This window comes from Cricetulus griseus, unplaced genomic scaffold (assembly GCF_003668045.3).
Source record: "Cricetulus griseus strain 17A/GY unplaced genomic scaffold, alternate assembly CriGri-PICRH-1.0 unplaced_scaffold_1, whole genome shotgun sequence".
Classification (NCBI taxonomy): domain Eukaryota; kingdom Metazoa; phylum Chordata; class Mammalia; order Rodentia; family Cricetidae; genus Cricetulus; species Cricetulus griseus.
Genome location: NW_023276808.1, coordinates 2,627,725 through 2,644,094, shown reverse-complemented (window position 1 = coordinate 2,644,094; position 16,370 = coordinate 2,627,725). Strand labels below are relative to the sequence as shown.

Sequence of the window (16,370 nt, the reverse complement as noted above, 5' to 3'; positions counted from 1 at the left end):
TTTAAAGTTTGAAGGTTGTCAGCCAAAGATTAATCTTTTGAGGGCACACCCTAGATAATGATATGGAAATTCTGTTTGTACCTTCTTATGTGCTATTTGTAAGCCAGCCAATCCTAAGGTGTTCTGAAGTTCCCAGGAGCAGATAGTAAAATCTTTTCTTTTGGAGCTGCCAAAATTAAATCATCTACATAATGAATCATATATAATTGAGGATGTTTTTGTCTGATTGTCTCTATAGCTTGAGAAACATAAACTTGACACATGGTAGGGCTATAAGCCATGCCTTGAGGCAAAACCACCCATTGATATATCTTATAAGGCTCTCTTAAATTTAAAGATGGAACACTGAAAGCAAAGTCCTAACAATCAGCAGGGTGTAGAGGAATATTGAAAAAATCCTTTAAATCTGTCACAATTAAGTGCCAGTGTTTTGGGCTGGCCACAGGAGCTGGCATGCCTGGCTGAGTGGCACCTATGAGATCATGGTCTTATTAACCTGTCTCAAGTCTTGCAATACTCTCCATTTACCTGATTTTTTTCTTAAGAACATATATGGGGGTATTCCAGGGAGAGATAAGAAGGGACAATGTGACTGGCACTGAGTTATTCCTGGAGCAGGGCATGAGCAGCCTCCAACTTTACTTGAGACAGGGGCCATTGTTCTACCCAAACAGGTTCATCATTTTTCCAGGTGATAGGAATTGGAGGTATACAAGGCTGCAGAACAATGTCCCCCAATAAAAATGTCCCAATCCTCTCTGGTCTCCAGGAGCCCTCTGCACCGGGGGTGGGGTTCTCCCTGTAAATTCTTCCCAATCCCTTTTCCTGGGCAATGGCCCTGCTCTCTAAGCATATGCTGTGCAGGAGGCATGGCCAGTACATCCCCCATGGCTTCTAGGACATTTCTGACCCACAGATTGTTGCAGATATGAGGCAAAATGAAGGGCTGAAATATAACAGAGTGTCTCTCATCATCCTTGCAAGTTAGTAGATGGGAACTTATACCAGGTGTCTTAGCTATGCCTATACTCTGTAGGCTACTATCTGATTCTTGCAGGGGCCAATCCTTGGTCCAATGGTTGAGGGAAATGAATGACCTGTCTGTGCCCATGTCCAAAAGCCCTTGAAGGGCCCGGCTCTCAATAGTCAGGGTCATCAAGGGTCTGGACTCTATAGAGTGGACACCTAGAATGCCATGGATCCTGTAGAACCAAATCCACCTTCTCCTCTCTCAGGCTTAAGGAAGGGGTTATCAGTTGCAAATTTAGGGAACAGAACTAACTGAGCAATTCTAGCTCCTTGACTCCCTTGCCAGCATCTACCATAATTTTGATCTCTCCTTCAATATCTTAATAATTCACTGCTGGAATGACCCTAACTCCTTGAAGCAGTGTGCTAGTCCTTCCTAAAATCAATTCAATTGGGCCTGTTGGTAAAGGGTCTTTGACTCTGTGCCCAAAGCTTGGGGTCACATCTGAGGAGTCAAAACTGCTCTGGTGGAGGTGCAGAGGTCCAGTCCTGCACTTCCTGGTGTACCTCTGATATGGTCTTGGATACAAAGGGGTTCCTCTGGGGTAGGACCTGAATAGGACAGGAAACAGTTGTATTCAATTCTCTGTTCACCTGGGAGTAATGGGTCTGGATCGGACCCTGATTCCAGTTTCCCGGAGGTGGCAGAGGGTTACCCTGTATATCAGTCTTTGACCGGCACTTACTATCCCAATGATACCCTTTTTTACAGCAGGAACAAAGACCTGGATGAGGGGATGCAGAGTCCTTAGCAGGATATTTTTTTTAAGTGGCCCATTTGCCCACATCCAAAACATGTCTTAGGTCTGGCTCCCTCACTGACCTTCTCATTTCCCTGCATAGCAGAAGCAATAACTTGTCCCATAATGTGGTATCCATCTATATCTCTACAAATACCAATGTAATCATTGAGTCTTTTGGTCTTGTGAGGTCGTAAAGTCTCTTTACAATACTTGTTGGCATTTTTTAAAACTAGCTGTCTAACTATAGACATGAAATTATCAGTATCCCCAAATATATGCCCTAAAATTCTAGGAGCCTGTCCACAAGGTCATAGTAGGATTCAGATGATCCCTGTAGGACCTTAGAAAATTGGTCTCTTATGGCCTTGTTAGGTAAAGCTTTCCAAGCAAGGCCAGCAGCTGATGACATCTGTGCATATACAGCTGGATTGTAAAGAATTTGCTGACCTAGGTCTGCATAGGCTCCCGTACCAGTAATCATTTCTGAAATCCTTTCAGGGAAACCAGCAGGCATCTTGCACTGTGTTGTTGGTTAAAAAGGTCTTTGAATTCACCTCTCCAAATCAAATAATCTCCCCTGGACAGCACAGCTGGACATAATTGTTGCCAATCCCTGGGTGTGTAATTCAAGGCCACAAATAATTCAAAAATGGTCAGAGTAAAAGGGACATGAGGCCTGTAAGCCATAACTGCCTCTTTCAGCTGTTTAATATCCTTATAATTAAGAGGGGAATGCTCTCTCTGATTCTGGCCTTGGAGGGCAACTGTCTCTATGATTGGGAACATCACTGTGCTCTCTGCTTTTCAGGAAAGGCTGAAGGAAACCAGAGAGCACTAGAATTACGAACAGGAGGACGAGGCTCAAGGGAAATTTTTTTTAGCTTATGTTTTCATTTAATGTACCTTTCCAGTTCTTCATTTTCTTTAGTCTCATCCCCTGAAGACGAGGGAGAGGACCCAAAGGAAGTGTCATTAGAAGCTTGAAGTGACCTAACAGACTCTTGGTTCTGAGCCTCTGCTAAGGCAGCCTTGGCTTCCTCAACTTGCTTTTTCACTTCCACAATATTACTAAGAAGTGTTTCTTTGACAAGAGGGCACAGAGAAAAAGTAACAGTTGGTATGGCATTCGGCCCATCTTTGTGTAATGCCCTTTGCAGGTCTATCCTCACCTGCTCCCCATCAACAACACTAAGGTCACCAGAGATGAAAAACCAAGGGCTGACCTCATGTACAGTTTTTAAAAAGTCTGTTGCTGTCTTGTACTTAATACTGGTGCCCTGCTTATTGGACAATTGGACCAATTGGTTCCCCATAAGAGAGCAAGAACTAGCCGCACCCATCTTCAATACACCCGATCCTTACCTTAATGCTGGCAAGCCTTCCCAGGTGACCCTTCAGTGTCTCCCCTTCTTTCCCAAATCTTGGTGGAACCTCCAATTGTCGTAATACCCAGCTTGACAACTTTCTCATGGGTTCAGGCAAGGGAATCTGAGGATTAGATAAAGACAGCACAGCTGGTCACACTTGGAATGAGAAGGCTGTTTATTTCAAAGGGGAGTAGGCTTATATACTAACAGCAGCCCCAGTATAAATTTACTCAGATCACGGTACATGCCATCAATCCCCCCTCAATGGGTGGATAATTTGTATTCTTGCATAAAGGCCCAGGCAGAAGCAGGGAACTAGGAAGTAAACACCTAGTCACTAGACAGACAGTGGACCCTAAGGGCAATGTGGGTCACCCTCAGTTATGAGAAGAACAGCAGACCCTAAAGAGGTCCCCAACAGGATTTCTCTGTGTAGCCCTAGCTGTCCTGGATCTACCTCTGTAGAAAAGGCTGGATTCAAACTCAAGGAGATCTGGCTGCCTCTGCTTCCCAAGTGCTGGGTTTAAAGTCGTGTGCCACCACCGCCCAGCTAAAATGTTATGTATTTTTTATTTCATGAGCTTTGGTGTTTTGCCTGAATGTATGTCTATGTGAGGGTGCTGGGTCCTTTGGAACTGGAATTTCAGATGGTTGTGCATAGTTATTCAATCTACAGGGCCTGGAACAATGGTTCAGAGGTTAAGAGCACTGGCTATTACTGAGAAGTACTGAGATCAATTCCCAGCAAACACATGGTGGCTCACAACCATCTGTAATGTGTTCCAGTGCCCCCTCCTAGTATGCAGGGCTGGCACATATACAGGGAGAATGCTATACACAGAATAAATGAATACTTTTTAAAAACATCCCATCTACCTTGTGCCTCTGGGTTTTTACCTTTCTCTATTCTCTATTTCTTTCTTTCCTTCTTATTCTTTTGATGGCTGTGTGGCTGTCCCCTGGTGTTCTCTCTCCCCCTTTTCTCTTCTTTCCCTTTTCCCTTCTCTCTTCTTCTAATTATTCTCTCTGCCCACCAGCCCTGTCTATCCCTCTCTCCTGCCTAGCTATTGACAGTTCAGCTCTTTATTAGACCAGTCAGGTGTGTTGGGCAGGCAAAGTAACACAGCTTCACAGGGTTAAACAAATGCAACATAAAAGAATGTAACACACATTCAACTAATATCCCATAACAGCTGTGAGCTGCCATGTGAGAATTGGGAATTGAACCCTGGGTCCTCTGCAAGAGGTGCCCATGCTCTAGATAGTGGAACCATCTCTCCAACCCGATAAAATAATAATTTTAAAAATTAGATAAAAGAGGCCAGGTGTTGGTGGTGCATGCCTTTAGTCCCAGCACTCGGGAGGCAGAGGCTGGCTGATCTCTACGAGTTCCAGCCCAACCTGGTCTACACAGGCAGAGAGAGAGAGAGAGAGAGAGAGAGAGGAGAGAGAGAGAGAGAGAGAGAGAGAGATTGATTTGATAGCAGGGGTAAAAAAAGGTGGCGATGCAGCAGATAAAGGCACTGGCTATCAAGGCTGGTGACAAAGTCCAACCCCCTGAGGAAGTTCATATATAAGGAACAAACACAATTTCTACCTTAATCCACTAAACATTTGATAACCACAGCTGAGACTCAACTTCTCCTTATGGGCCTTTAGGGTCAAGAGTAAGCACACCTTATTCATTACTAAGGAAGGAAGAACATGATCGTCACAATTATAACCACAATTGCTAGGACTAAAGGCTTAAGACAAATTCCAGTCGTGTTTGTTGTAGAGAATTAAAAGTCTTACTAGAAAGTACATGTAGGGGCTCCTGAGATGGTTCCTCAGGTAAAGGTACCTGACAATCTGAGTTTAGTGCCTGGGGCCCACACTGTGAAAGGAGAGACTCTTGCAAGCTGTCTGTCCTGGAACAATGTCCACAATGGGCTCCTGAATTAATTAGAAAAGACCCACAGGGGCTGGAGGGTTGGCACTGTGCTGAGGAGCACTTGCAGCTGTGCACGTGCACAGGTATAGCCCACAAAATATTTTTGAGACAGGGTCTCATCGTATATCTCTAACTAACCTGGAATTTGATATGTAGACCAGGCTGTCCTCCAACTCACAGAGATCCACCTGCCTCTGCCTCCTTGGTGCCAGGATTAAAGGCAAGTGCCAGCATACCCACCTCACACAAAATAATTTTTTGTTTTTGGTTTTTGAGACAGGGTTTCTTGCTTTGGAGCCTATCCTGGCATTTGCTCTGGAGACCAGTCTGGCCTCGAACTCACAGAGATCTGCCTGCCTTTGCCCTCCAAGTGCTGGTATTAAAGGCGTGCGCCACCAACTCCAGGCCACAAAATAATTTTTTAGTGTAATTTGAAAATCCTGTATATATTTATGTAGTCAAGTACGTGTAATACCTTATTGGCATCTTGGACAGGTGTTTTTTGTTTGTCCATTTGTTTGTTTTTTTAGATAGGGCTTCTCTGTGTAGCCCTGGATATTCTGGAATTCACTCTGTATCACAGGATGTCCTAGTATGCACAGAGATCTGCTTGCCTCTGTCTCCTGAGTGCTGGGTTCAAAGGTGTGAACCTCCATCACCTGGCATTGAATACTTTGTTGCTTTTGTGTTCTACTTGCTTTCTTTTGGTGGTGGGAGGGTGCTGGGAATCAAACTCAGGACCTTGCACGCAACAGGCAAGAGCCCTACAACTGAGGTACACCTACAGCCCCTGGCTTTTTGAGCCAAAGCCTCACTATACACCCAGGCAAGTTTAATGGAACATCCTCGTGCCTCTGTCTACCAAGTGCTGGTGGATGTCACAGGTCTGTGGGCCACACAGCTTCCTGAGAACACTGAACTCTGAAGACAGTGGCAGAGGATAGATTCTGTGTCCCCAGGAAATTCCCCCATCATGCTTACCAGCTGGATTTTACACAGGCTGAATGAAGATCTGCCACCTCAGCCAGGCTGCCTGTGAAGATCTGGCCTCCAGCTTCAGCATGGACCAGAACCTGACTGAGCTGGAACAGGGTCTAAACAACCTTGGTGATCCTGGGGTGCTTCTCCTGTGTGAGGGCCTCAGGCACCCAGACTGCAAACTGCAGACCCTCTGGTGAGTGCAGTTCCTGATTCAGCATGCTTGTCCTGTCTTCTCTGTCCATGGAGGCCGTGGAACCTCCAATTTCCTCACCAGCTCTAGCTACAGAATCTTGCTGTCAAGTTTTCCTGCCACAGGGTCTTTACACACACATCACTGACACCACTGAAACGGCTCTTCTGTTCTGCTGTACATTTAGTTTCCAGCGGAGGTGCTGGAGAGACGGCTCAGTGTTTGAGAGCACTGGCTGCTTTTCCAGAGGTCCTGAGTTCAATTCCCAGCGACCACATGATGGCTCACAATCATTTATAATGAGATCTTGTGCCCTATTCTGGCCTGCAGGGATACATGCTAGCAGAACACTGTATACATACATACATACTCATATACATACATACATACATACATACATACATACACACACACACACACACACACACTCACACACACACACACACACACACATTTGATTTTTTCTGGGGGAGATTGGTTAATCTTTCAGCTCTCAGAACAAATACCACTGACCAAAGTGTACCCTCTGTTCTACTTGGCTTTCTGTTACTGTGATAAACAACATGACCAAAGGTGACTTCAGGAAGCAGGAGTTTATTTTATCCTACAGGTTATATAGCTCTTCACTGAGGGAAACCAAGGCAGAAGCCTGAAGCAGAAAAGAAACCACAGAAATTTGCTGCTTACTGGCTGGTTCCCTGTGGCTTGCTATGCTACCTGGTTTTATATAGCCCAGCCCTACTGGCCCAGGGATATACTACTCACAACGGGCTCCTGCAACAATTAACCATCAAGGTTTCTCTGTGTAACAACCCTGGATGTCCTGGAGCTTGCTTTGTAGACCAGGCTGGCCTTGAACTCATAGATATCCCCCTGCCTCTGCCTCCTGAGTGCAGGGGGTAAATGTGTGCACCACCACAGCCCAACCCCTTTCCTCTTTTTTAAATTACAAAATTTGACATATGTGGCTTTCTGCCTGCATGTATGCTTTTTTGTTTTGTTTTGTTTATGTTTGTTTTTTGAGATAGGGTTTCTCTGTGGCTGTGGAGACTGTCCTGGAACTAGCTCTTGTAGACCAGGTTGGTATCAAACTCACAGAGATCTGCCTGCTTCTGCCTCCCTAGTGCTTGGAATAAAGGTGTGCACCACCATTGCCCGTTCTGCATGTACGCTTTTGACCAAGCACAGGCCTGGTAGTCACAGAGTCCAATAAACAAGTTTAGATTGCCTAGAACTGGAGTTACAGCCCATGTGATCTGCCTGGTCCTTGCCTTCTGTCCTGTCTTCCTCTCTGCCTTCTCCCCTTATCTTTCTCAAAGGTGGGCAAGGCCATAGCCCTGCACCCAGCATACAAATTAGGCAATTAAGCCCAGCCCTGGTGACCTAACAAAAAGGCATGGGACAAACTCACCTTGGCCATCCCTTCCTCTAGCTTGGGCATTTGCCAGCTGGGCTCAGACACATATGCAGGGATGGCCCATGTGTTCCAAGTCAACACTTGCCTCCGAGAACTGGATCTGTGCTTCAATGACTTGGGAGACAGCGGTCTGTGGCTGCTGGGGGAAGGCCTGAGGCACCCGGCCTGCAGACTCCAGAAGCTGTGGTGAGTGTTTTGCTTAGGAGGAGGGCGACAGGAGTAGCGTGGGGATGCTAATGGAGTCATGAACCACTTCACACTGGCTGCTTAAGTAGAAATTTTAAGGCCAGCCTCAGCTTTATAGCTACTATCAGGCCAGCGTGGGATATGGGAGACGCTACTTCAAAAAACAGCACAGAAAACAACAATGGTTATTTTCATTCTAAAGGCAGGAAACAAATAAACATAACTGAGCCAGGGAGTGATGGCTGGAGCCTTTAATCCCAGCACTCGAGAGGCAGAGGCAGGAGGATCTCTGTGAGTTCCATGCCAGCCTGGTCTACACAGCAAGCTTCAGGACAGGCACCAAATGTTGCAAAGAGAAACCATGTATCAAAAGAAAGAAAGAAAACGTGGTATCTCAATTTCCTGCTCCTGCCACCATGCTAACCACTTGCTTCCATAACTCCACACATTAGTGTAGATAGAAAAGAATCTCCCATCCTACAAAAAGCAACACCCCATTAGACAAACATACACATACATAAACACACACACACACACACACACACACACACACACACACACACACACACACACACACGTGACAAACCTTGGGGGTGTTTAGAAACTGCTTGGGGAATAACCATTTATTAATTTGGGCATTTTCTTTTCATCTATGGGTATGTGCATCTGGGCTTGCAGTGTGCATAGAGGCCAGAAGATGGCATCAGATGCCCGGGAGTATCAGTTACAGGATGTTGTGAAACAACTAAACCAAACTTGGCTCCTCTAGAAGAGCAGTCTTAACCACTGAGCCATATCACCAGCTCTTGCTATTGGGATATTAGGTTTCTATTATCTGTTACTATACTGGCTATACTCTCAGACTCACCCTGCTTCACAACAGTGCTGCTCAGTTTAACTTTACTTCCTGTTCTTTTGCTTTTTTTTCCCTCGAGGAAGGGTTTCTCTGTGGCATTGGAGGCTGTCTAGGAACTAGCTCTTGGAGACCAGGCTGGTCTCCAACTCATAGCGATCTTCCTGCCTCTGCCTCCTGAGTGCTGGAATTTATTTTTATAAATATTAATTTATTATGTACACAGTATTCTGCCTGCATGTATGACTGCACACAAGTAGAGAGCACCAAATCTTTTTATAGATGGTTGTGAGGCACTCTGTGGTGGTTGGGAATTGAACTCAGGACCTCTGGAAGAGCAGCCAGGGCTCCAACCTCTGAGCCCTCTCTTGTTCTTTTAGATGAAACCTGTATCAGCTGTCATCTGAGAGTTCTGAGTCTGTTATTTACCCACTGGACTAGCTTTCCACACCATTCTATCTACATCTTTAAATGAGAATACAACTAGGAGTGTCCTATGGTTTTTATTTATTAATGTCTAAAGACACTCAAGATTGGGAATAAGGAGCCCAGAGTGGTTGGGAACAAGTTTGATGCCACCACATGGAAGGCAGATGCAGGTAGATCTCTAAGAATTCCACTTCAGCCAAGGCTGCTGCCACCACCACCTGGCCCAAGTCACATACTCTTAACCAATCCTGAACAACCAAGGCACATACCACACTTCTTGCTGCTGTTTCCTTTAAAACGCCATAACAACTGTGGCATTCATTTGCATCAGTGATTCAGCTCCTTGGTGGTCTCTTTTGGAGTTCTCATGAACTTGGCATAACAATTCCACACCAGCCAAGGGAGCAGAGAGACCCTGTCTCCAACAAGCAACTGAACATTGGGAGTAAGGAGGCTGGAGAGGTGACTCTGTGGTCAGAGCACTTGTTGCTCTGGCAGAGGTCCCAGTTTCCAGATCCCACTCTATAGCTCACAACCTGTTCCATGGGATTTAACTCCAGTTTCGGGAGATCGAATCACCCCTGGTGACCTCCATTGGTACTGCAAAATGAGGTTCAGTCATGCATGTGTGCAAAATACTCATCCTAAAACCAAACTAAAGGGCTGGAGAGTTGGCTTAGCAGGTTAAAGCATCTACTGCCAAGCTTGATGACAGGCTTCACCATCAGAACCCTGGTAGGTGGAAAGGAAACATCTACAGGTTGATATCGGGCCTCCAAAGAACACCATGACAAACAGTATTAAGAGCAAAGGCACACAGACAAACAAAACCCCTAGCTGGATTCCAGCTTCACAGGAGGCTGAAGTAAGAGAATCCCAGGTTCAAGGCCAGCCTGGGAAAGTTAGTGAGGCCCTACCTGAAAATGTGAGTTAGGAGGATGGTTTGGCAGTAGAGTGTCTGCTTTCCTAGCATCCCCAGAGCTGTAAGTTCCAACACTGCATTTAATGTTTAAGTTTTTGCATTTACCTGTGTTTCTGAATTGCACAGTTGTGATAATCAATCCATGTTAGGCTTCAGTGGGATCCAGCCAACTTTTCAGGTTCATACCTGAGGTGGGGATAGAGAAATGGCAGGTAAAGATCCTTAAGAAAAGACATACAGGATAGAGTCAAGAAGGCAATCCAGTTTATGAATACTGGACTCCCCATGTTTATTCTTCAACATTCTTAAGTACCTCAACCAAAAAGGGAACATGGCAAAAGACTTCTTTATCTTGTATTAAGGAAAAACATCCTTTCTACTTTAATCAACCAAATATTTGATAACCACACCTGAGACTCAACTTGTCCTTATGGGCCTTGAGGGTCAAGAGTAACCACACCTCAGACCAAGTCTGTAGTTATTTAGGTAAGACATTCAAGACTAAGATCAAACATCCTATAGTAGCCATGCCTTAGACCTTATGACTTTAACCTTGGAAGACCAAGGACAGTTTTGAACTCTCTGACCTTGAGTTAAGATGAAGCAGAGCAATCTCTCACCTCTGACAGACAGTATTTCTACAAGTCTGAGGCCACCTTGAGATCAATGCTCTCCTCGTACAAAACATGGCCAAAAATGCCTTTCTCCTTGGTTATCTCCATTGCCCTTGCCCTTGAGATTTGTATTGTTGTGGCTAGAGTGATGACTCAGTAGTTAAGGACACTGGCAGCAGACTGGGAATTGGTGCTGCAACCCTGTAATCCCAGCACTTGGGAGGCAGAGGCAGACAGATCTCTAGGAGTTCAATGCAACCCTGGTCTATAGATTGAGTTCCAGGATATCCAAGGTTACACATACAAACCCTGTTGGAAACAACCCAAACAAACAAACAATAGAAATATTAATGGTTAATTCTCTCTCTCTCTCTCTCTCTCTCTCTCTCTCTCTCTCTCTCTGTGTGTGTGTGTGTGTGTGTGTGTTTGTGTGTGTGTGTGTGTGTATGTATGTATGTATGTATGTATGTATGTATGTATGTGTCCACATGCATTGAGCTGATATTGGCCAGAAAAGGACAGCTGATCCCTTCGACCTGAGTTAAAAATGGTAGTATGTGGAACTAAACTCTGGCCCTGTGCAAGAGCAGGAAGTACTGCATACAGAACTAATGAAAACAATATTTGACAAACAGGCTGTGTGGCTGATGACATGGCTCAGAGGTTAAGAGCACTGACTGCTATTCCAGGGGTCCTGAGTTCAATTCCCAGCAACCGCATGGTGGCTCACATCCATCTACATTTCAATCTGGTACCCTCTTCTGTCAAGTAGGCAGAACACTGTATAAGTAATAAATAAATCTTGACAAAGAAAGGAAGGGAGCAAGGAAGGAAGGAAAGAAGAAAGGAAGGAAGGAAGGAAGGAGGGAAGGAAGGAAGGAAGGAAGGAAGACAGGCTAAAAGGAAGGGTACCATGATGCTGTCTTTGTAGTCCATAGTGATAGTCCCATGTTTGTCCACAGGCTGTTTGGAATAGATCTGAACAAAATGATACACAGTAGCCTGGCAGCACTTTGACTCACAAAACCGTACTTGGATATTGGGTGCTGAGCATGAATGCAGCATCAGAATGGAGGCCACCAGGACTTTTGTTCCGTCGGACAGCTGTGATCCAGCACTTGAGAGATAATACTTTGTGTGTGACTTTTGCTTTTCTCTGTGTAACAGTCAAGGCTGCCCTGGAACCCCACAAAAATCTGAACACTGGACATTTTAGTCAGTCACTGTAACAAGACTCCCACCTACTGGCGAATGTGTGAAACTGCAGATTAAAATAAGGGCAGAGGAAACTTATTTGGAGGAGTTGGGTATATTATGTTAGAGACAAGGTGTTTCTGTAGCCTTGGCTGTCCTCCACCTCTTAGTTCTGCTTGCCTCGGCTTCTCTAGACCCACAAATATTTGCACATTTTCCAGAGGCAATTCAAGCAGTAACCTAGAATCCTTGCAGATATAAGAAGGGGGGGGCAATATTTCCCTGCCCAGCCAATTCCTTAGAAATTTGTCTGTTTAGCTGGGGGTTGGTGGCACAAGCCTATAATACCAGCACTCTGGAGGCAGAGGCAGGCAGATGTCTGTGAGTTAGAGACCAACCTGCTCTACAAGAGCTACTTCTAAGAAAGCCTCCAAAGCCACAGAGAAACCCTGTCTGGAAAAACCAAAAAAAAAAGTTGTTTGTTTTCCTACTTCACAAGTCAACATTGTAATCACACTGGGAAACTGTACACTAGAAAAAAACAGAAGCACAAAATATACTAACTTGGCTGGAGATGTAAACCAAGTTTCCAGAGGCAGTATACCTAGAAAGATCCAGGAATGTTTGTATCTGCTATCCACACAGATGAGGCCTCAATACATGGAGAAGGCAGGACATGTGGACCAGCTGGAAGACTGGCTGCCTAGCTAGCATGCATGAAACACAGGACCATAATCTCTCCTAAGGAGATATATAGATTGCATGCCAATGGTTAACATCTGGGCTGAACAAATGTTTACCTCTGCCATGCATGATGGCTTGTGCCTTTATGAACCAAAGGCAGGTCATTCAAGAGCAGACAGAATATATATATATATATATATATATATCCTTATCCATGCAAGCTCCAGGCTACAGTATGCTCACTAATGGTAAATGGCAGAAACATGTTAAGGAGCCTGCCACCAAGCATGAAGTCGACACATACATCACAGGAACCAGCCTGGTTGCAGTGACCTGATACAGGGAATTAAGCACAGGACAAATGGTGAGCATGCACAAAGGTAAAATGTGCCCAGTGTTGTGGCTGTTACAGTTAGCACCCAAGAGGCAATCAGGAAAACCTGGACAATTTACTAGGTTCTGCCACCTGCTCCCCCCGAGCACATACACAAAAATTCAGAAAACCACTTGGAAGTGGCATATGCCCTAATCCTAGAAGAAACAATATCTGTGCTTCTGGTAGGCAGGAATTCCAGCATCAACAGCCTATCTCAAAAAGGGCCTCATAGAGTGCACAATGGTGTGGCAAGCCTTTAATCCTAGGACTTGTGAGGCAGAAGCCTGTGGATCTGACTCCAAATGAGAGAAACCCTGTCTGGAAAAAAAACAAAACAAAAAAACACTGAGGTGTTTTGGTCACACAGAGAGTGTTCAAAAACAATGTCAAAGGTGGTTTGCAACATAGTTCAAGGAGTTCAAAAAACAATGTCAAAGGTGGTTTGCAACATAGCTCAAGGAATTTTTGAGTTCCTGTTAGAGCCTTGATTTGTTTCCCTCTGCCTTTAATCCCAGCACTCTGGAGACAGAGGCAGGCAGACCTCTATGAGTTCGAGACCAGCGTTGTTCAGGAGAGCTAGCTCCAAGACAGCCTCAAAAGCCAGAGAGAAGCCCTGTCTCAAACCCCGCCCCCCACAAAAACCCTGAGACATGTGCCCTGAACTGCAGTTATTACAACCAAGGCGAAACTTGCACCTAGTGAAAATGTCTCAAAAGCTCCCAGAGAAAAATCCGCTTTCAAAATGTAACCGTTGTAGCTTAGGTCTCACCACTACTGGCCTCCGTTTTAGGTCCAAGGAACATACATGAACAATGTTCCCATCACACCTAACTTGCCCAGCATTTTTAAAGGAGTGCAGCACTCCTCACACTCCCAAGCCTGAGCTCAGTGCCTGTGCACAAGAGTTTCCAATGGGCTCAACTGGGATGCTTGCCCCACACAGCGAGGCACAAAGTGGAAGCACTTTCCAGTTCTGCCTCAGAGAGGGCAACCACTTTGATGACCGCTTTGTGGGTTGTCCCCTCGAGCCTCGGGGCTCCTTGACCCCCCGGTTCTCTCCAATACTGTTACAGTTCCTGGCTACTGTGCAAGCAATGTCTTGATTCCTTCCTTCCCACTCAACATTGTCCCCTCCATGCCCATGGAGTCCCAGCTCCCAGAATACTGCAGTTAACCCAGACACACGCTACATAAGGGTCCATTATAGCTTAAGTCCAAAGAGTGCCGCACACTATTCGAATGCTAGAAGAGTCACTAAGAACTGGGGAAATCACCCTTTTGTCAACCAGGAGTGCTCAAAACCTGGCAGCACTTTATTCCAGAGCAAAATGTGCCTCCATAGTTTGAGTACCACAGGCTGACATAGTCCAGAGAGACGCTCAAGCCGGAAAAAAATTTTACCTGACACAAAACTAAAAACATTGGAACAGTTCAAACTAATGCGCCAAAAACTTAAATGAAGCATGATTCACGGTGGTTAGCATCCGGTCCCAAATTTGACACAAGTACATTGATAATTTGGCTTCTTGAACAAACGCAATACAATTGCCTAGGACCCTCTGAAACTCCGAGAAGCATCATTCATAACCACCACAACACTCCTAAAATCCCTACATTGCTAAAACTATGTACAGTCTGCCTGCAGGCCTTGCCTCCTATGAGGTGTGACTACACTCAGCTGACTTGGGGCCAAGAGGCCGAATCCTTGGCTATGTTCATTTAAAACTCTAGCTTTTACAAGTTCCAAAGCAAGCTAGTCAGTGCTGGCTCAAGCCCATGATCCTAGTTAGGCAGGCAGACGTGTGCATCCGAAGCCAGCATAGTCTGCAGAGCGCGTTCAGGACATGCTCCAAACTACACAGATTACGAAAAGTTCTGTAAGTAGGCCCTTTGAGGAAGGCAGGAAGTCGGTTTTGAGGAAGGCAGAAGTGTGTTACTTAGCCTGTCTCAGGTCGTAATCTGGCTAAATTAAACCTATCTCATCCAACATCCGTATCAAGCCAACAACTGCCTCTCAAAGATAAGGTCCTCCGTTTCAAATCTCAGAACAGAAAAAAAAAAAACTTACCTTTCTGCCAGAGAGAAAGCCGAATTCGAAATGTGGAGCAGAATATCCTGACAAGCACCAACAAAATCCCAAAGAAGTCTCTGGGAGAGGGAGAGGCTCTAGTATTTACATAGTCTGAGGGCTCATTGGCCCCCTGGAGGGGAGGCTCTGGAATCCCTCTCCCCAACTTGGGCCATCCTTACCCAATCCACCCTCTGTCCTGGGTTCTGATGCCCCCTGGGGCTGAATGACCTTCAGCATCCATGCCCTGCTCCCCACCATCCCCCGTCTGCCCCTCACCCCAGAGGAGGAAGTGGATTTGTTTGAATGGGTCGGTTGTTTCCATTTTTGTAGCAATTATTGAGGCTGAGGCTGGCTCCAGATTCATTCTTAAAAATATTAATGAAAAGAGAAAAGAAAGTATCCTATGCCTGGGAGGCTCAGTGTTTTGTTTTGTCTTCTTATTTTCTGACTGAGTTGAAGTCCTTTCTCTGCCTCCTTTATCTTTCTTCCTCTTGTGTGTACGGGTAGACCTTATTTGCCAAACTGCACTGTGGGTCAAGCAATAACTAATTGAGTTGGTTTTCTCTACCTTTACATGGTTTTATGGATTGAAATCAAGTTTCCAGGCATACAGGGCTAAAGCTACTGAGCCTTGTTGCACACTTAGGATTTAGGGTTTCTTCACACAAAGTCTCAGTTACTCCAAGCTGGCCCTAAACTCACTAAATTGCCAAGGTCGTCCTTGAATTCTTTAACTTCTCTTGCCATCTCCCCAGGGCTGGAATAATGGGCACATAAGACCTTTTCCAGTTCAGTCATAAATTCCAGGCATATTTCTATGTATTTTTGATCTATTGATTATTGAAGAAGTAAACCTTCTCAGCAAGTAGCTAGGTCTTCCATTTGGAGAAGCAAATAAAGATATGGATTTGGCCCATGTAGTAGCAACACCTTTACTCCCAGCCCTTGGGAGGCAGAGGCAGGTAGATGTCTTGAGTTTGGGGCCAGGAGTACACAGAGAGCCCTTATCTCCATAAAAATATTAACAAGGTTATATGTTTTAGAGTCTAGAATACTGGAGTTCTTTTTATATTTTTCCTCCCTTTATTTATTTAGAGCCTGGATCTTTCTAAGCTAGGCTAGCTTTGGATTCTCTATGTAGCAGAGGATAACCCTGACTCCTTCTCCTGTCAATCCTTCCCAGTCTGGCCTTGGCCACTATGCCTTGTCTATTCTATGATGAATCCATCCAAGCAAAGCATCCCATCAATTTAGCTTCAACCTCAGAGTTTAGTTTCTTTTGATTCAGTGTGTGTGTGTGTGTGTGTGTGTGTGTGTGTGTGTGTGTGTGTGTAAGAGAAAGAGAATCCTGCTAGCCCTGGTGAGCCTAGGACTCACTATG

The 16,370-nt window shown here is 45.2% G+C and overlaps 2 protein-coding genes across 2 annotated transcripts in view; both read left to right on the top strand.

Moving 5' to 3' along the window:
* The window catches only part of LOC113838584 (ephrin-B2-like), a 665,634-nt gene that overhangs the window by 508,033 nt on the left and 141,231 nt on the right, over window positions 1-16,370 (top strand). The window lies entirely within an intron of this gene.
* LOC113838579 (mothers against decapentaplegic homolog 1-like) overlaps window positions 6,077-16,370 on the top strand; it is a 60,382-nt gene continuing 50,088 nt past the window's right edge. Inside the window, 2 exon segments of the mRNA XM_035453514.1 lie at window positions 6,077-6,246; window positions 7,676-7,846. Coding sequence (XP_035309405.1) covers window positions 6,077-6,246; window positions 7,676-7,846 — 341 coding nt within the window.